This window comes from Melopsittacus undulatus, chromosome 8 (genome assembly GCF_012275295.1).
Source record: "Melopsittacus undulatus isolate bMelUnd1 chromosome 8, bMelUnd1.mat.Z, whole genome shotgun sequence".
NCBI lineage: Eukaryota > Metazoa > Chordata > Aves > Psittaciformes > Psittaculidae > Melopsittacus > Melopsittacus undulatus.
The window spans coordinates 34,253,861-34,274,613 of record NC_047534.1 but is presented as its reverse complement, the minus strand read 5'-3'; the positions used below and the strand labels follow the sequence as shown (position 1 = coordinate 34,274,613).

At 44.0% G+C, this 20,753-nt stretch overlaps 1 protein-coding gene across 1 annotated transcript in view; it reads left to right on the top strand.

The window, feature by feature from the left end:
- The window catches only part of SATB2 (SATB homeobox 2), a 130,511-nt gene that overhangs the window by 100,803 nt on the left and 8,955 nt on the right, over nt 1-20,753 (top strand). Inside the window, exon 10 of the mRNA XM_034065758.1 lies at nt 5,626-5,823. Within this exon, the coding sequence (XP_033921649.1) occupies nt 5,626-5,823 (198 nt within the window). The remainder of the gene's footprint in view (nt 1-5,625; nt 5,824-20,753) is intronic.

The window sequence follows — 20,753 nt, the reverse complement described above, 5'->3', positions numbered from 1 at the left end:
CAAGAATTCATTGAAGCCATGACACAACTCTCCATTACAGTTAGTCTTTTATCCATTTCAGCTTTCTTGATTAGGTTATCTTGAATCATTAGGGGGTTTATTTATTTTAATAGACACTTATTGGATTCATGGAAAGAGAGTTTGGCGACTAAGGAACAAGAGCTGAATATTATCTTGCTCATTTCGCACTGCAAAGAGTCCCAAACTGAGCAGAGGGAAGAGAGGCTGAGGAAGTTTGTCCAGAGTTCTCCTGTGATCCAGTGTAGAAAGGGAGCTTTCTCTAGGGAACGTAGCATTTCTTCCCTAATCTTTCAAGGCTGGCGTCAATCATCGCTGCTTTTTTTTCCTTTTGTCACATATGTTGACATTTTCTGCACTGATGATGTGGGTGAGGAAATGGCCTTTTACATTTATTTTTGAGATTTATTCCTGAATCACTCTTACTAAAAACTCTTCATTTGCCTACTCATGCTTTCACTGGAGACCCTAGAAAATGTCAGCACAGAAAACTAACTGTATTATTGTTAATTGCAGTGTAAATGCAGGGAAGCATAAGGTCAGTTTAGTTGCAGTTTTATCCAAGCTCAAAATGCCCTGCTGCGATCCAGCCCAAGCAGAAAGGCCGCCTGTGATTAACTCATCGTGGACACCCAGCTGCCATCTTCTGCAGTAGCTTTCCTTAGAGATGCTGCTCAAGATGTAAACACTGGGCTATAGCCCCAGCAAAACTGAGCCTGAACTCCTAAATGCTCTCTTGTCCTTTATCAGACATTTGGTCCTTGGCTGTATGCAAGTCAGCAGATCTGCAGGATGCAGCTACAGGACCAGGATATTTGTGCATACCTTCATAGGGCGCTGGAAAACCTGACCTTATTGTCATCAGCTGCCGGAGCATCCTCCCCTGCTCCAGGGTGTCTAGCAAAAGTGAAAGGGTCAAGCTGCTAAAAAGGGCTCAGGGACAAGTGACAGGGACTATGGCTTGTGATTTCTTCACCAGCTAACTGTCCCTTGAGGGGGTTGGAGTGTGCCAAGGCTAATGCTGTGGTGTAGTAAGCATGCTGTTTCTTTAACAGCATAAAAGCACAATAGGAATGGCTGGCTTCCTGCAGATTTTTGTTGTTGTTTGCTTAGCTATGTGGAAATGTGTTTGATTAGGAGACAGAGAGGTTAAAAATAGGACATTAATATGATATTATTTGTTTTATCAAATAAGATGCTTAGAAAATGTTTATCTTGTCTCATGAGAACAACAAAAATAGAGGCCAGCACTTCTCTGCAGCTCTTCTTAATGTACTAAATTGGGCTGCATTCTCGATGCCTCTGGAAGTTTTGGGGTGAAATGAAGGAAGTTCTGAGCAGAATTCCTTGTAACCACAAGCACTGGGTGTGCCTGACTGCAGAGCCAAAAGCATCCTTTAATTGTCCTGTTTATCCTTTTTTTATTTTTAATGGAAGACATTCCCATTTGAGAACCTTAGAAGCTGACGTGGAGGGACAGATTCTGCCACCCGTATTGAAACTGTCGCATACCAAACTCTCTGGGTAGCTCTGTGGCAGTCAAGGGGGCTGTGTGTGCAGTGGAGCCAGACTTGTGATGTGCAGGGGAGGCAGGATCAGAAAATCACAGCATACCAGGGCTCTGGGGAAGGATGTGTTATTTGTTAGATTTCCAGAATACGTTCACAGAAGTCGGATTTAGTTGTAATGCAGTGAGCTCAGATCTGTGGATGAGTGGGGGAAAAGGTGGTGAGATAGTGTCTCCTTCTTCACGTCTCCTTCTTCATACCAATAAATATAGCTATAGATGAAAATTCATTGTGAATGCCTGTAGCTCCAAGCATTTCTGTATGTTAGCATTTGTTAAACGAATAATTCTCCTGGAAAGCTCTGTGTAACATACACAGACCCCAAGAAATAAATAAAAGAAAATACAAAAAAATTGCAACCAAAAAAACCCCAAGTTGAGATTTTTAACAGAAAAAGGAGATTTGCGTATTAATAATTCATGAGTTCTCATTGAACATGCACGAAGAAACGGTGCTATTCAATAGAGAATACTGTCATCTGTCACTGTTTTATTTGACATTTACACTTTTTTTTCCCTCTTTTTTTTTTTTTTTGCCTGGTACTGCAAAACTTTCTTGGATGGTGTGCTAGGATTATTTAAATAAATAATGAAAGGAATCCGATGAAGCCTTCTCATCTGTGCACAGGGAAGGCGGTTACTTGCAGTCATAAAGAACGTGCAAGTAAGCTGAAGCTCTGTATTTCCTCACGTATTAACCAAAGCTATTGCCTAATAAGCAGCCCCCGTGGATGGATGGATAGGTTCTTGACTGGATGGATAGAGTGACTGCTCGAATAAATAGAGATGGGTAGGAAAAGAGCAATGCACAGACAGATCTGCTGCAGAGAAGCGTACACATGCACACGGTGGGTACGCGTGTGTATGTGTGGGGGTGAGCGAATCGTGGCTGTTGTGAAGAAAGCTGCCACAAATACATTGCTGTTGCCATTGCAAGAATAAATATTTATAAATGGCACTGGGGGAGATCCAGTCCCGCACAAGGTGGGAGCAGACGGGGCATTGAGCACAACGGCAGCTCGGTTAGGCGCACCTTGCCATTTCTTGCTAATATTAGGCTCATGAAAATCTTTCTGCTCTGTAGGTTAGTTATTATTTATAAAAATCACAGAACCAGCTGATACATTCATAAGCTAATTATTGTAGCAGCTGGGTACACATGGTGCAATATGTCTGAGGCTGTGAAGTATCACAGATTTCTTGGGGCCTGCTGTGGTGGGGGTGTGCTGTTGAAGGCTAGATCCCTTAATCTGATCAGCCAAGCAAATACTTTGTGGGGAAACTGGATTAATATCTCTCTAAATACCACGTTTGTGCTTCACCTTCAGAACCAGGCTCCTTTAAACGTGCCATTAGCTTATCTCCTCTGGGGGATGGAGAAGTTCTCAGGTGTCCTCAGGATGGTGGGGTCTTTGCCTGGTGCCTCCCTTTGCCAGAAATTAATTTGGTTTGCTCATGTCTGCACACATGGTCACACTGCAGTCTAATCTTCTCCCTAATAGCTCCAAGGTCAGGACCTCGCATGTTGCCAGGCAAATTGAGCGCTATCCTTCTTAAAGACTAATGGCAGCAAGTGCCTAGTCCATAATGAGGCCTGTAGTGTTGCTCTAAGTGATTGTAATGAGTGCTGATGATAACGGGACAGATAAATCACAATGCAGCAGGCCGGGCTAGCTGGCGCAGCGCTGGACAAGGGAGGTGGCTGTGCTGAGCCAGGCACCATGCAGTGCTCCACAGCCCTGGGAATACCACAGGAGCATCCTCCTCAGGCTCTGGTCCCACCAGGTTGAAGCAGTTTGTGTGTGTTTTCTGTTCAAAGATTGGTGTTCATGCTGCAGCATCCCTTTGGGAGATGTTAAACTTACCTGCTTGAAACACGTAAAAGAGTTCAGTTGAAGACTTCTTAGATCATTGGAAACAGGGAGAAATGGGAGCTTATTTTTTTCCACAGATGGTTTACTTTCCATTTCAGAAGTTATGTTCTTTGTACAGAGTAGCCCCTGAGAAAGCCCTGTGGAGCTGGGAGATTTTCTTCCTGTAAAAGAGAGAAAGTTGGGGGGATTTCTGAGCAGTGGAAAGAGGAGAACTGAGGGCAAGGGATGTGGCCAAACCACATTAAAATGCAAGCATCACCTGGCTGCAAGATTACCTGAATACCAGTAAAATCACTTTGAAAATATAATACAGAACCCCCCCATCAAGTAACTGATCAGATATCTTGTCTTCATCCTTGCTCCCCCCCTCAACCCTCCCAGTTTATTGCAAGAAAAGATCAGGTCTGCACAAATGTGGCCTCTCACTTGTAAAAACAAGGCAGTGTTGTGTTACAGATTAGTTTATAAATCCCTGGTGGCTTCACAGTTCAGTGCCTACAGCTGCTGCAGATGGGCCTGGGTTTTTGTCTCTTCGCTGTGCTGCAGCCGGCAGTTGAAGGAGAAAATGGAATGATCAGGTTATTAACATGTAGGCCGTGAGGAAGAGGCTGCACAATGAGAACAGCTGGTGTTGCTGTCTTGGCTGATGCAGCGGAGATAATCAAATCTTGCCTTTTTGGGGGGGGGTGAAGGCAGAAGACACAGTGGAGAGTAAGACAAACAACGGCTTATGATGTTATATATGGGGTTTAGAGTGCACGATAGAAGTTATCAATGACTTACAAGTTGTTACACAAAAAAGCCATACCCCCTCCATGTGGGCCTGAAATGAACCTGGCTGTTCAGCTTGCTCTACTTGCTGTTCAGAAAAATACAGTTTTGGCTACTTCTTGTACCAAACATTTTTAACATTGATCAAGCTATCTTTTAGGTATTGTAAGGTGCCTGTCAAAATGGTGTCAAAATGTGGAGTTGTAGCTTGGAAATGATGGGTTATAAAGCTACTAGGTAAAATATTTTGACAGGAGTCAGTAAGGCGCGTTGACAGCATCCTCAGCATTATCTTCTCCTGTCATTTGCATTGCATCTCCTGCGCACAGGCACAGGAGGGGAGTTGCTGTCCCCAGCCCCAAGCAGGGCCGGCTGTGTCCCCATGTCCCCACCTGAGTAGCAGCAGCCACTGTCCCTGGTTAACCTGCTGGGGATGCCGGGTCACTGCCACACATGCTCACCACACAAGGGGCTGTCCTCACCATAACAGCTATGGATGTGGTACTCTCTGGTTGGCTATGTGCTTTGGGGTGGTTTCCTTCTGAAGTGCTGGTGCGTTCCCCTCCTGGGATCTGAGCTCTCAGCCCCTGTGGAGCGGTCCTGCAGGATTTCGTGCAGTGGGACCTTTTTGAAGGCATTTCAAACTAGCCTTAAAACAAGATAGCAGGAATAAAATTGACTACTGTTATGATCTGCAGCTGGGTTTTGAATTGCTTCCACCTAGTATCTTGATCTCTCTAGTAACTTCTGCAGGACCCTGTTTGCTGCTTGTGTCCTAAACGGCAGAGGATTCCCTTTCTGTGAGACTGCATCTTCTAAGTGGCCATTTGATCATTTAAAGCTGTCAAATTTTAGTGGGGTTCAGAGCTGGGGGAGTCAATGCAACCAAGTGACAGCAGATCAGAGATCTTTACCTGATAGTATTGTCTTCTAAACATTCTCAGTAGTGGTTGAATTTGTAGTTCTGCAGCTGCAGGCCTCACCACGAAGGTTGTTAGCAAGTCTTAGGAGTTATGTCTCATTTTCTCTTTCTTGGATGAAGAAATAAAGGGGCTTTGAAACAGAAGTGGAGGTGCACCCTTATTTCAACTCTGGTTTTCTATAGGAAATATATTTATACCCAAGCATTTTCAACATGGTATGATAATGACAGGCAGCAAGATGCTGTGCTTCCTGGTTCCTGTTAAGTGCTACTGATTGTTTCTGTTTCTCCCACTTGCAGGAAATATATCAAGGATTTGTTGAGACCAAAGGGCAGCTGGGGGGGGGAGTGGAAGCTGTGTGAGATGAGACCAGCAAAACTTGCAGCACAGAGCTCTAAGTCCAGCTGACCTTCCACTTGCATCTGGTTCCTTGGAGCTCAGTGAGTTACCTGTGCTGACCCTACCATTGCAGGGCTGGCTGTGTGAGCTGCTTCGCTGGAAAGAAAACCCAAGCCCGGAAAACCGCACCCTTTGGGAGAACCTCTGCACCATTCGCCGCTTCCTGAACCTTCCCCAGCACGAGAGGGATGTGATCTATGAGGAGGAGTCCAGGCATCACCACAGTGAGCGTATGCAGCATGTTGTCCAGCTGACTCCTGAGCCCGTGCAGGTCAGAGAGCTAACTTCCTTCTGAGGGTGTTTGTGTGGGGCAACAGCATGCATGGGGATTTGAAGAGTGTAACATGGGGAAGTGCTTTTTATACATGGACTGGAGCTGAAAAGTACTTCTAAAATGACTGTGGTGAGCATTCTGTGGGGCACGGGCCTTCATTTCACAGCCTCCTTAGGATGTTGTGCTCCTCTATACAGTCTTTGTGATTAGTATGTATTTTTGGTTTGTACACCCTTATTCTATCCTTGGTTTTGGCCTTAACAGAATGAGAAATAAATAGATTCAAATATGCATAGGGAAAACAAAGTGTAAATACTTCAAGACTTCCCGTGTTTGCAGTTCAGCTTCAGTCAGAAGAGAAAATCAGCCTTATGTGTATTCCTAGTAGCTAGTAATGCATGTCAGGAAACCAAACATCTGCAGATGGTCAAGAGAGCCTCGGCAGATGTTTGTTCTCAATCTAAAAAGCTGAGGCAACGCCTACCACAGCAGACCTTCATTTTGAATTGCTGCTGGTGCTCGGTACCATTCACCTGATCCCATGGTGTGACTGCCCTCAGAGAGCTGTCCGTACTGTGTTACTCTCCGGTAATCTCACGATTCCACCTCCCACCTTTGCTCTGCCCGTTGTTATTTGATGACGGCTTGCACCACTCTGCTACTCTTGCTGTGAACCTTGGCATTCAGCCTCTATTCTTTGTCACTGCTCTTGTTCTGCTGCTGCTAGCACTACTGCCAACTATCTAGTCACCTTTTTCCAAAGGTGGGAGGATTTTCCTGTCTTGTTGTCCTGCCCCTTCTGAAACACATTGGTCTTGCCCAGATTAATTGTTGCCTAGTTCAGTCTTCTTTGTCTCTTCTGCTGCTGACTTCCTCCTTACTGTCCATTTGGTCTTTTCCTGGAAGAAAAAATGGGTTTCTTGGGATTTGGGTTCTCAGAGCTGTGAAGTAGGGGAAGTGCTCTGAGTAATTAATGCTCCAGGTTTTGTCTTCCATGTTCCCAAAAATCTGTGGGACCTTGGAGGCAAGGAGCTACAAAAGAGTAAAGGACTGAGCTAACATGCAGGAAGACAACTAGATCCTTGTAGATCTGAGCTTATTAACCCAGTTTGGGTAGCCACAGCAAGTAGGAGTATCCCCTAAGGAACAGTTTGAAGTTGTTTCCCTGAGCTCTTGTGGGTGACCTTGATGATTAGCCTACTTTCCAAAGCCTTCTGCACATCACTTTTCTGTGTCATGCAGGTTGGCTCTTGTGAGTGACGTGTTACACTGTGTTGGAATGCAGTGCATTTATATTTGTCAGCAAGTTACAAAGCCATGGGTTAATCATTTATTACAGTCAAAATACGATAAATGAAGAAAAATAAATGGAACCAGCTGGCAAGTACATACAGCAGAACTCTGGAGACTCTGGTAAACAGTTGATACAGTAGGCTTGTGTTTTGAGGGTGCTGCATTTTAAAGCTATGCTTGCCCATCCAAAAACCCCAGTAGGTTTTGGAGTGACACGCTACCAGTGCAAGACACAGGAGGCTTGCTGCCCACCTGCTCCCTACTGTCAGAAGATACTCTGCACCAAGCAATTCTGGTGTAGTTTTCAGTCTCTGGGACTTGAATTGTTTCAAGCAGCAAGGTTTGTCTTTTGGCTTTGCTGCAAGGGTCAGTATTAGGTAATTAGCCATGAAGAATCAGTGACAGCAGCCAGAGATGTAAAGCTGAGGTCCTCACACTTGCAGTCATGGGAGATTTTGTGACACCTTACATAAGGGTAAGGGTCTTGGGCCCTGCTCCTGGCTGAACTCCAGGCCAAGTAATTACATTCTGCCTATCTAAAATTCCCCCTGTAGTGTCAAGTGGGAAGGCAACTCTCATTTCCTTCTCAAAGCAGTGGCGGGTGCGGAATGTCTGCCACGATGCCTGGATGCATTTTAGCAGCAGGTGGAAACATCCGAGAGCTGCAGTCACTGACCTGATTTGCTTTGTAGGCTTTGCTAGTGGAAAGTGCACTGTAGGTCAAGACCTTAGCTGCAGCCTTGATGTCAAGGTGACAGTCCTTTGAAGAAGATACAAGTAGCAGTGCTGTGAGTAACAGCTGGAGCAATACAGTGACACCAAAGCAGGCAGGAGACTCTTACCTCTGCTCTCTGTCAACCCACCCCATCTTCTCTCTGCTCTGATGGATTTGGTGTGTGTACAGTAACTTGTGTCTGATGCTTGAGTCTCCTGCTCCTCCAGCTGTGGGACTGAAAGAGCCTGGAAACAGGCTGCCCCATGCTGATGCCAGAGCATGGCTGAGCCTTCTTGTGGGCTGGGGACACCCCTCTGTCAGACTGAAATACTGAAATCCTGCTTGTCATCGCAAGAGGCATGACCAGCGAGAGAAAATGGATAGATAAATTTAAGCCTTTTCTCTGGTATAGTTTCTTGGAAATGGCAAAGATTTCATTGTGATGGGCTTTTTGTAGCTCACTTCCCAATTAGAGGGTTGGGCGCATCTTCAGTGAGGGAATCAACCCAAGGCCGAGTATGGTTTCTGTCCTTTAACGGCATAGTGTGCACAGTGGGGCAGTTGTGGTGCTGCTGTAAAAGATCAGCTGGAAATAGCTTTTGATGTTTTAAGGGATTGTTGTTTCTTTTGTGGCAGATTCTTGCCCTCCATTCGGTATTGCTGGCCTCTACCTTACTGTTTAGGTTTAGGTTTAGGGCTTTAAGAAGAAACATTTTCATTCTTTCTCTCTTCCATTAGACTTTTCCCATCCGCTATATGTTAATCCATTTAATCAAATATTTTCCTGTTTCTGAAATGAAAAATGTCTATAATGGAAGCTCAGTGCACAAGAAATTCCTCCCTGCACACTTGATTTATTTGTTATTGTGCTGAGGAGTCATAAAATGTGAGCCCTGTGGAGCTCTGTGACATGGCTGTGTTCTCTGGCAGCATCGGGTGTGACCATATGGACGTGCTGGAGTGCAGATTTGCCTTCACATGCTGGTTGCAGAGCATCCGCACTATACCTACATGTTGCTCTGTGTGCAGGCTGAGCTCACCACAGCCGCTCACTTGGTTCTTAAAGGTTATTCAGGTGTGCACTAAGTGACTTTATCCCACAGATTCCTGGAAAGTGGGAGGGGATGCCAGAAGGCATTATGATGTTTTTACCCTGTTCACATCCTCTTCCACCACCATCAGATGTGGGATCCTGGCTGGATCTTTGATCTGGCCTGGCTGTTGTGGAGATTGTTGGACAGCCTGTATGTGGTGTAGTCACTTTGCAGCAAGCAGCCATCATGCTTCTGTGTTTAGCTTCTTGCTTTGCAGAGGTGAGGGTACCCTGTCTTCTCATCCCTCACTAAATCCCACCATTCCCAAGCTGGCATTGGACCTTTCTAGAGTGTTAATGCTGAGAAGTGCCTATAGCCACTTCCCATTGCCAACCAAGGATTCAGTGTTTGTTACAGACACTCTGGGACACAGTAAATCTAATTTCTCTCCCTTCTCCCCGTTTGTCTGCTGTGTCCAAGGTGACCACTACAGAGAATAACCATCTTGCCTGGCACTTTAATATAGTGCTAATTCATTGTTAATTGCTGGGGCAGAGAAACCTGACTCAGTTGGGAAAATGATGAATCAGGCTGTTGTCTCTGGAGTGTTGGGGTGGATAAGCTGGTTCTCTGGAGTAATGAGCCACCAGTGCAGCAAAGTACCTGCTGTTCAGAGAGCAGGGAAACCTTGCCTTTCATTTTCTGTGTAAGCTGACAGATAGACCTGATGAAGCTTGTAGGTACATATTGATTTAAGAGCAGTCAAATGTTGACTTTAAAGAAACAGGAATGGCTTTCACGTGCTTTTTTTTCACTGTTACTTTAGTCACTTTTTTAAATGACATCCCTCTACCTTTTTTTTTCCACAGAAGCTTTGATTTAGACAACTCTGGCAATTTATCCTAGTTCAGATCATAAATCACGGAGGAACATTAGTAAATAAAAGAAGGCATAGCAGAAAGCTGTAGGGAAGCTTTTTTGTATTGTGTGTTCACTGCAAACATTGTGGTCTCTCTTTAAATATGCGGAAAATAACATACGACAGAAGTAAATGAAATACTAATTTTGTCATTTTGTGAGGGATGGAAGGGAACAAATATTTTAGAAATGACAATAAAATACAAAACAGCAGAACATGGAGCCCTCATAAAAATGGGTCAAGGCAAGTGGCAATGGCAATCCAATGAAAGTACTTGCATATTCTCTTTCTAGAAGTAATAAAAGGGGCAGTGAACACCATGTTAGTGCTTCCTAATGAAATCTCTGATTCTGAAAAATGTCTTCAGAGTTCATGGGTCAAACAATGCATAGCGTGCAGGAAAAAACAGCGAGACTTAAAATTTCCTTTCTTAAAAAATAATATTAATTAATAATACTTAGACTAATCATAGATGATGAGTGAAGCAAAACTATGTTATTCCATAGGGAAACATGGTGTGCTTAATGATCTATAGATTGATGTGCACGGTACGTTTTTGCTCTGTGTGTGTGGGTTACAGCAGGAGATTTTGCATACTGGAAATCAAGGCTGAGCTGTCCGGGAGACTTGGACAAAAACTTCTTTCCCAAACCATGCTAGCTTGCTGACTTTGGTGCTTACTGTTTCTTCTAGGCAGTTTGCAGGTGGTGTGCCCTGCAATTCGTTCCTAATGGCTGCACTCTGATAGTTCTGCTTTTTGATCATTTCTCTGCACCCAAAAGCTAGACCACAGATTGATACCCACTGCTTTTTGATTCCTCCACCTTCTTATTTTGTGGCTAGTTGTGGTGTCTGCTCAGATAGGGTGAGACACCTGAAGTCTGAGACATCTTGTACTCAACAAGCCCTTTCAGAGGTATTTGTGTTGCAGGTTCATTCATTCCACTCAGGAAGCTCAGAGCTTTGGTTTGGGTGGGTTGCAGCCAAAGTATTTATTTAGTTTTTGATTGAGAACTGCAGGGTAAAATGCATGTCAGAATGAGATCTGCACATTTTGAGTGGAGAATATCTGTCTTGCTCAGTTGTTATCTGGAGTTCCATTCTCTCTCTCCTACTAAAAGTAGACAATAACAGCCCATTTCAGTATCTCCTTTCAATCTAAACCATCCAACCATCCAAAAATCTCACCAAAAAAGTTCTCAAACTATGTGGCTTCTATTTCTGTGCAGTATTAAAGCTGAAGGCAATATGTATTGCAAAATGCTATTTACTCTGCATTTATCTCTTACCGTGCATGTGTCTGCTTTTGGTTGGGATAAGGAACTCCCTTCGAAGAAAGCAGTACAAACAAAGCTTTCAGAAGGCTTCCACTTCTGAACTCCTTTCTTGTACTGCTCCAGTGCCTGTGCCCTGCAGCCACACACGCTGTGTTTTGGAACAAAAGCTGTGGCTGTGCACGCTGCTTTTCCATCCTTTTGGTACACACCATTTTCCCGACCTGCCACAGCAGCTCAGGAGCCTTGCATGAGGTTTCACAAAGGCAGCAGGGGCACGTATCAGACAAGGAGCCCCTTACATTCCACTCTGAGGTGTCTAATGGAGTTTCTAGTGATTAGTAGTTATCACAGTTGCAGTGGAAAGGCGCTGAGCTTTGACTGCTATAGCCAAACCTGCCTACTGCGCCTTCTCAGCTGTTTCTGTTTAGTGTGGGTATCTAATGTGGCTGAAAAGTGCTGCTGATTTTTATTAACTTTAAGCCTGTGATTCCCCTTGAAATGATAGTGGGGAGTGTGCTTGCAATTGAAGCAAAACTGCTTCTGTTCTGAAATTAGGCTTAGTACTATTCTGTTTAACCCTAGAAATGGGAGATCAAGTAAAGAGGATAGCGTTGTTTTTCACTGTAGATCTGGCCCCTGTCATCTCACCCTTTTGCCTTTCACACACAATTTGAACAGATTTAGCTCTCATTTCTTCTAGTCCTCGACCTCTAGTAAATGCTAAGCTGCCAGTGTTTTAAGGAGTTGTAGTAGGTTGAGGATGAGCAAACATCTAGAGCAAGATTACTAAACAAAGCTCTTTCAATTCACACAACCTTTGAAGCTTGCTGGCTGGCAGCAGGCGAGTCTTGAAGGCTGAAGAGCCACTAGATGAGCCTCCGCTCCCTTTATATTTCAAAAGTTTTGCAGTTGAAAGTATTGCTCTTTTAAATTTCTTCTTAATGTTCATTAAATACTCCCTGTCCCTCACATTAGCACATAAATAATAATACCAGGCTTCAGAGATGTGTAAATGTTTATCGGGTACTGGCTGTACGCAATGTTTCATTCTCAGGCTCCTCACCAAAATCTTCGGATGAAGTTGGAGCCCTGGAGCGTTGCATTGGCTTTTCTGTGCAGATGGGCAATTGTAAAAGTAACATGGGGAGGGAAACAAGATTGTTTTGTGCTACTAGAGCACATTGCATTGCTTGTCCCCCTAGAGCTCTGAAAGCAAGTGAGCTTCTCTTCCTCCCGTGTTGCACAGCATCCCCCAAGCTTCTGGGCAGTGCTGGGGGTTAGGCTATGGCAGAGTAGCACATAGATACTCGGTCTCCTTGCCCTGGGCCAGTCTCATTGGGAATTCATTGGTGTTGGCTTTTCTTTTCCTGAAGGTTGGAAATACCCAGGGATAGGTGCAGGGATATGTTTTTTTTTCAGGGTTAGTATGCTTTGTCTGTTGTTCCATGTTTTTATGGACTTTTACAGGGTTGAATTGGGAATGTTTTTGTGCGTATGCACTATTCTCACGCATCAAGTATCCAGAAGTACAGTAGCACATATTTTTTCTCACAGTCATCTATGCTTACAGTGTTTCAAAGAATATTCCAAAATATCTTGGCACAGCTGAAGCGAAGCTGTTTGCAAGATCCCTAGCTGTGGAACAACAAAGGCTACATTCTCAACACACATCACACATGACTTTTATTAAAGTCTTAAACAAAAATCAGATAATGTATTTAGAAAATTGAACTTGATGCTACTCACGTTGTGAAAGGAAGTAGGTATCTCCTTATGCCTCCTTTCCAATGTCTTTTCCCACAGTTCTACTCACTTCTTCATGTTTCAAATTAGAAGGTAAAAGTCTTACACTTAAGTACAAATAAATACATTTTAAAAGCACTAATTTGGCACTAACTGACATCATGGTGCCTAACTTAAAGGGATTTAGTGTTCAGAAACCAAGGAATACAAGCACGTATAAGGTGCCTCTGGTGGAACGTTCAGAAGTTTGAAACATCTAAAATCATTATTAACATCTTACCATTACATATGGCAAAAAGGATGTGGTAAATCACAGAACATATCCTGGATATTACAGACCCAGCCATCTCATTAACTTTGTGTCAAAAAACATTCCTCGGTTTCCAGTTTGTACTAAATTTAGTTTTATGCTATTTGTACCGTCATTGCACAAAATAATGTTGACACCCTTGAATTTTCTGGTTGCTTTTTCTCAGATTTATGGTTTGGAACTCTACATTATGCTCTTACTAGGCCATGCCCATTTGATGTGCTGCACTTGTATTCAAGGCACATGGGTAGGGAGGATTGTGAAGAGCCCACTTCCTTCCTGCCACAAGTCCCATCACATCGCTGTTGAGGAAGGTGAGCATGTTCTGCAGAAAGGCTTAATGTAGACCCGTAGTTGTTCGGAGCTTTTGTGAGAGCTGTGTGCCCTTGGCTAGGTCTGGAAAACCTTGGGCTTCTCAGCCTTGCTTGCACAGAGCTTGGCAACTTCATTTTCTTTTTACCTTCTGGGATTTTGGTGATTTTTTGATTTGAAGCATGCAGGGTATTGCAGAAGTCCCTTGTGCTACCTCAGTATACAAGGAGGATTCATACCCTGCCTGCAAGGGAGTGAGAGCTGGCTCCTTTTTCCATGCTGTGCTGAGAGAAGCTGCTGTAGCAACTGTGAATCTATCTAGTTGTAGCAGAAAGAGGCAGACTAAAACTTCAGGACTCACCAAGCCCCATAAAAAGATCTGTCTGGACAGCACTTCACTGGTTTAAGTGCTAAGTTATTATTATTAGTATTTATTATTTATTCCCTCTTCTAGTTTTCTTCTTACTGAACAAGCAGGAAATATCTTTGTTCTTTCATTTTAGAAGTGAAATAAATGTATCCCTGCAGCATTTGAAATTTTAATAATGCATAATAAATAAAATCATATCTAATAACATAACTGCTTTCAATTGGCAATGCGATCTCCGAGATGCATTGCAATGGCAGAAACATAAATAGTTGCAGCCTCTGAAAGCCTACTTCCTATTTGCTAAATATACTTGGCTTGCTTTAAATTCCTTTGTGTGCAGTCATTAATACAATCCTCTTTGACAGCGTTTAATTGAAGTGCTTTTCTCTATTAAATTCATTAAAACTTTTTTTTATATACAACTGTTTCCCAGACACTGAATGTTAAGGACCTGTAGGCCTCTCTTTAAATAACTTCTCTCTCCTTGTTGTAAATTGTTAATTAAATTTAACTTAGACTGTTTAAAGATGGCTTGGAAAAGAAAGCCAGATTTCAGGATATGGTCTCAATCATGTCTGATTTTTTTTAACACAATTTTTTCCATGTAGTTATAGACTGCGTGTTATATTGTTTATGAATGTTGCTGTACTTTCGGCTGGAACCAAGCAAAGAAATACCCTAAAAAGCTCATTTCCATCTCACTTCAGAAATTTCCATCTTTTTAGTGCAGTTTCTTAGCCTAAGAGGATTTGCATGGGAGGAGCTGTTTAGTATTAATAGATTATTGACAGTTTAATGTCTTGGCACCTAGACAGCCCATAAGGTATAATAAACAGGAAGCTGTCTGATGTGAGCGCAGTCAATAGCGTATTCAATCAGAACCTTTCAGTTAATTGCCGGTTGACCTCAGAGATTTCCTTTAAGTGAAACTGTCCTTTGCTCAGATCTCATCTGGGTTTCAGGGTTTAATTTGAGAATGCCCTTTCCATATGGTAGCTTGTGCATATGTTCCTGGTCGGATTTTTGCAGTGCTGCCGTGCACAGCGCTGCGAGAGCCAGTGTCTGCCCAGAGCTTTGCAGAACACATAGACATGCATTGTGTGTGTGCCATCCCTCTGAGGAGCTGGCCTGCCAGTGAGCACCAACACCATAGAGCAGGCAGGGTTGTAAATTGATGTCAGGGAGCAGGGAAACAGCAGCTGAGCTATTTTGGATAGACTGAGGCATGACTTCGGTAACTTTCTGCAGCATTAATGTGACCTGATCCGGGCTCGGTAGATGGGATGTGCCACAGCCTGACGTGGCTGCCCTGACAGAGGGGTCGGCACCCCTGCGTTCATCCCACCCACAGGCACAGATTCCTGTGCTCGTCTGCACAAGTGCAACCCAAAGCTCATTTGTGTGTAGTTTCCCTAATTTCTGTACTTAGCCATTCTAATTTTTTTGGACTGTGTATCTTGATGAGATCTAGATACGCTACAAAGGCAAGCAGGCAGGAAACCACATAGGCAGTGCCTGGCCCTGACTAACTGGAAACCATCTGCTTACTGGAGGGGAACCTCCATGGAAATCTCTTCTAGCAAGCGTGCTGCATTTGGGTTTTAATTCCTTTCCCCTCCAACTGTTGGCTTTGAGCGCGTGTGTTTTCCTTAGGCGAGCTCAGGCAGGGTCGGCTGTGGCAGCCCTTGTTTGCAGCAAACAGGGCTGGATATCCTGGTGGCAGTGAGTCCTGCCCTGCAAAGGAAACGGTTCTGCACCAGGGTGAGTTTAATTTACATTTCATTCAGCCAGAGGATCTCTAGATCTTGCAGTGATTGTGTCTTTTAGCCACTTATCATACATTCAGACTGTGGTTTGCTGAAAGGAGTATTACTGCTTTTAATCTCTAGTTTTTCCCTGGTTTTGATTCATTTCTGTGGCTGTCTTTGCCCCTCTGCGTCAAACAAACTGCTTATGCCTTTTTAATAGCCTGATTAGCACTGGGGAAGCGTTGCTGACTTGGAGTAATATTATACTTGGTGTTTCCTTGTTTAAGTGCAATTAGGAGTAAGAATGCTGCATTGCTCTGTTTGGGGTCTGTTAAAATCCAGTCCAGAGCCCTAACTGAAACAGGTTGTAAATTTTAGGGTTCAGGAGTGTAGGAAAGATGAGGGGGAATGGTTTTGAGATGATGCCTCCTTTTGGGAAGACACATGGATAAGAGAGCCTTGGAGTCATTCATTCTGAAGAGAGTGGAACAAAACCACAGTAAGATGGAACAGAACCAAAGAAGAAATCCCAAGGTACGTGTGTGCCTCTAGGGCCATCAGCTGCAACACGCACGCTTCTCTCCCAAGTGTCTCTGGTCAGAATATATTCGAAAGTACTTTCTGGCTTATCAGACTTACTGGCCAAGCTGCTAATCAGTATTACATAGACCAAAGGACTCCCACATGCAATAAAAATCATAAGCTTTATTGGATTTTGAGATGGGAAAGATTCACATCCATCTCCTTTTATAAACTGCGTTACATTTCATTCTTTCAGAGCTCCCATCAGTGCAACCCTTTCTAAATAGGATGGTGAAGGAGGCAGGTCGGTAGATAGATGGCTATGAGGGTGGTACAGCCTAGAGCTATAGAAGTTCTTGAGTTAGTTTAAGGGGATGCTGACATTTCTGAAATACTGAAAAAGTATGTTAGTGCTTTTTAAATTGCTATTTTCAGTTAAAATTAAAAAACCCCAAAGGTTTGCGGCTGTTTAGAGCAACATAAACGCTGTAAAGGAGAATAGGAAGAATTCGAAGCGCAGAAGTTGCTCTGAATAAAAGCAACCAGAATGTGCTGGTTCATGAGAAATGCCTACACAACCGCTTGAACTTTGTCAGAGTATCCGCCACCCCCCCGCCGCCCCAGACAAACAGCTTGGCAAAGCAGACTTTATTTAGGCAGTCCTTTGATGTCACTCAGACAACAGTTTTGACCAAAAGAACACTTTTTGACTGAAAAATGCCCCACAGTTCTAACCTTAACGAAGCAAAGAACGGTGGTGTGCATTTCTAGCAAAAGCCCGGGGCTCCTTGCGCACAGATCTGCACTAGCTGCAGGCTTGTGTTAAGCATGAGCTTACCCCTGCGAGTATGTGTGTGTAGCCAGCTCCAGGCTGAGCCATCCACAGAGCTCCCCACAGCAGGCAGCAGCAAAGCTGGGGATGGATCCCAGAGCCATAACAGTGTAATTCTCTGCTTTGTCCTAATACTGCCTCGCTGGCCATAAATTAAACCATTTTATTAGAAATGAGCAAAATAGTACTTTCTTTTCTCCTCCCAACTGCATGTTTTCCAATATTGTGAATATAAACTGCAGGTGCTGTTTACTTTCCATAAAGCCTGTTTCTTCCAGCATCCAGGGTCTGTAAAAGTACAGGTCAGAGTAGTGACACGCAGAGAGCAGTAACACCAGTGTGGCTTCCTCAGCCTGCTGGATGTGCCCACCTTTTCCAGAGTGTATCAGGAAGACAAAGGATTTCAGATCTAATTCTCTGAGGCGCCCTGTCCTCAGTGCCCTAATCTGTGCTGGAGACTGTACTTTGGTCATTCAATTTTTATTTACCCAGTTTCAAGCTAAGGGTATAATAAAGCACATTATGCCAGTTGCGTGTGTGGTATTGCTGGATATTTTGCTCTTACCATGGTAGTTGATTATAATGCACTTTTTAAGACTTGCTTTCTAAAAAAAGGAATATTTATACTTTTATGTGTTTGATTCACACAGTATAGTTTGCTCAAGTCCTGTTATTAAGTGCATTGGTGGTTACGTCTAGAAAGCAAAAAACATGCTGAGTAGTGTTTTATCAGCACAAATCTCCTATTTTCACTAACCATAACAGTCAGGTTCTCCTGACTTCTAACTGCCCCCATTGTAAAAATTAGCAGTACAGTTGGGTATTCCTGGAACCCCAAATAGCCATCTGTAAGGACCTAAACTAGTTTGATGGGACAACTAATTACCCCTCACCCCCCACCAGAACCCAGTGTCTAATCCAAACATACCCTTCCTAAAATAATGCACTGCCTACTTTTGATCTGAGGAACTGGATAACAGTGTGATTATAGTGGCGCCATCCGTGCCACCATAGTTAGGGGTTTAGGGCTTGACCTTAAGCATGGCTCTAGGTTGGGGCTCATCAGGGAAGATCTTGCTCACACTGCCCACAGATGCTCTTCTGCTTTCAAAAGAAAAGGAGAACATGTGTAGTGTTAATTAAACAAGAAAATGTAGAGGATACCAGGAGTATTTTTTCTGCAGAAAAGCAAACCAAAAACCTTTTGTTGCTTCCTTAGTTCCTGTGGCATTCTGTCAGCTCCTCATTGGGATTAGCTAGGCTGCCATAGGGAAACTCGAAATCGACCCAAAACCTTTGTTAGGCCCTTTCTCCAGCCACAACCAGGCTCATACTCTGTTTGGAAGCTGCCAAGCAGGGCTCTCTATATGCCACAGTGCTCTGGACAGCCTCTCAAGAGAAGGCATGGAAGAAGCAAGTCATAGGCCTGCGAAGCTCATGATCTTGTTTTGAAGACAGTGAGTGTTAAATGGATGCACACACAGATGTTCAAAGTCCACTTGGATGGCACTCCAGTTAGCATCACCCTGCAGAAGGGCAGTACAAACCTTTACAGGGCTGTTGCTATCCCCCTTGCCTTGCTGCTGCAGGTTACAGGACAAGGAGGCTTGCATGGCTCTTCAAGGTCGGCAGAGCCCTGCTGCCTGCTGGAGGATGCAGCAGACCAGCCCCCATGCCAGCTGTGCCGGCCATGCCCCATTCCCAGACAATGGAGCCATCCATCACCGATGCCTTCAGGAGAGAGTCTGCAGTGGGGTTGTGCAACACTTCCTGCTTCAGCCTCCCTGTAACCAGCACCCTGGTTTGTGCCAGCAGAAGCTGGAATGAATCTAACCCATTGGGTATTTTATAGTAGGTATGTGCCTGCTCCACCTGTGGCTGAACAGCAGCTGAGAACCCTCCCAGGCTGCAGCCAGGTATTGGAGAAAGGGACATCCTCTGCTGGCCACAGTCACTGTGCAGTAAACTTAGGAATCTGGCTTAAACCAGCCAAAGATGGGAAACTCAGAGCTAATCCACTAACGTTGATCAGCATGAGCTCATTTATGCTACCCCATAAAATCAGCCAGTTCTCAGGCACTTGTACAGCCATGGAAGTTGGGCCTTTGCTTTTGTGGGAAGAGTCGAGTTAGTGTTCGAGGGAGAGCAGTTACCCCAGGAAACACCGGAACACTGCTCCGCATTGTCAGAGTTTTTGTGATTTATTTAACATTATACAGACAAAATAGTGGCTATTGTGTAGGCACGTGCTGTCTATTAGCAGAGATCAGGAAAGGGAAATAAACCACACATTACTGAAGAATAAGATCATGACTGTGGTCAAGTGATGGCAGAGATATTTTTCCTCTTTGTCAAGCTGATTTGTTAACATGCTTCAAACAACTGCGCAGACAGCACTGCCATGGCTCCTTGGGAGCAGAGCAAACGCAAGCAGATACTCCTGTGCGTGGATGTGGTACAGTGGCCTTAGACCTGTCCGGAAGTTATCTGGTCATGCCCAGTTGTCGCTGTGGGCTACGTCGCACATGCAGCCTCTTGGCAGCGCAGTGTAATCAGGCTGTAATTTATATTTTATCTCTAGTGATGATAGCTTTTAAAAATGTTCTGTGGTGTATTTGCTCTTTTGATGCATGCTAAGCTCCTGTTAGCATTAATGGGAGCAGTGTGTGCTGGCGGGGAGACACCTTCCCCCACCTTCAGGTTGAGATTAATTGCATTGTGCTAATGCTTGTGCTTCTCACTTCATGTGGGATGGCAGAAGCAGTGCACCACTGAAAGTTTTGTTATTTTTTGATTATTTTTTTTCCTTCCTGTTGTCTTTTTTGTCACCTTTGTGACTATTTTTGACAGTTTAGTCCTGGAGGAGAGTTGCAGGACTGGGCTGCTGTTTTAGAGACCGGGTGTTTGTTCGGTGTCTTGCCATGTTTTCAGTTCACTGCCTATTTCCTGCCCTTAAGCAAGGCGACCGCTGTAACACAAAGGGAAGCATGTGGCAAGTGTGCTCCAAAGATGTTAAAATGAATCGCTTCAACCAGCTCACATTCCAGCCTGGAAGCCAAACTTGCCTTTGACTTTGAGTTCCCTGTGGAACTCATTTCTCTCCTCGCAGTTCTCTCTTGACTCCCCTTCCGTGTGGTTCAGAGAGTGACTTGTACCTAAGAGCTGAGGGATTTAGGATGCAGGATTTGTCTGATCCGGTATTCTGGCTCCAGTGGTGGTCAGCAGCAGTTGAAGGGTGACAGGAAAGGCCTGACCATCTGGGGATTCTTTTACTGTGTGGCTGCTTTGTCTTTGCTGCTGAATATGACCCAGAGCTGCTGGGTTACAAGAGGTTGTAGCCACCAGCTCTGGTTGGCTGATTCAGTCTGGTTTGCATGAGACAGGGTACATCGTATCACAGACATGTATTATAATTATCTCTAATAATGGTGTTTACCCTTGTGAAGCAATTACTAACCTGCGTTGGAAAATGCACAGGATGTGTGGCTGGCATTTTGAGCTATGAAATTAAAAGAAGCTCAGACTGAAGTTAGATGAAAGTGAACATATTTATCCATGTCAGACTTCCTACCATTTTGCACGCTCATATTGATTTCTTTTGACACGGTCTTCTTTTATTGAGTACCACAGTTTTTCTTAAATCCCTTACCGATAACAGTACCTGCTAAGGGCAATTGTAAAAGGAAACTAAAGTATATTAAACCTGCCTGGAGTCAGAATGTAATCTAACACCTGTAGTCTGCAATTTGTCATCACTTCATAGATACTTTTTCTTTTTTAATAACGGTTTTGGATTTTCCTGAGTTTTGACCTTAGGATACTGTATAATCCAAGAAAAGCAAGGGAACTAAA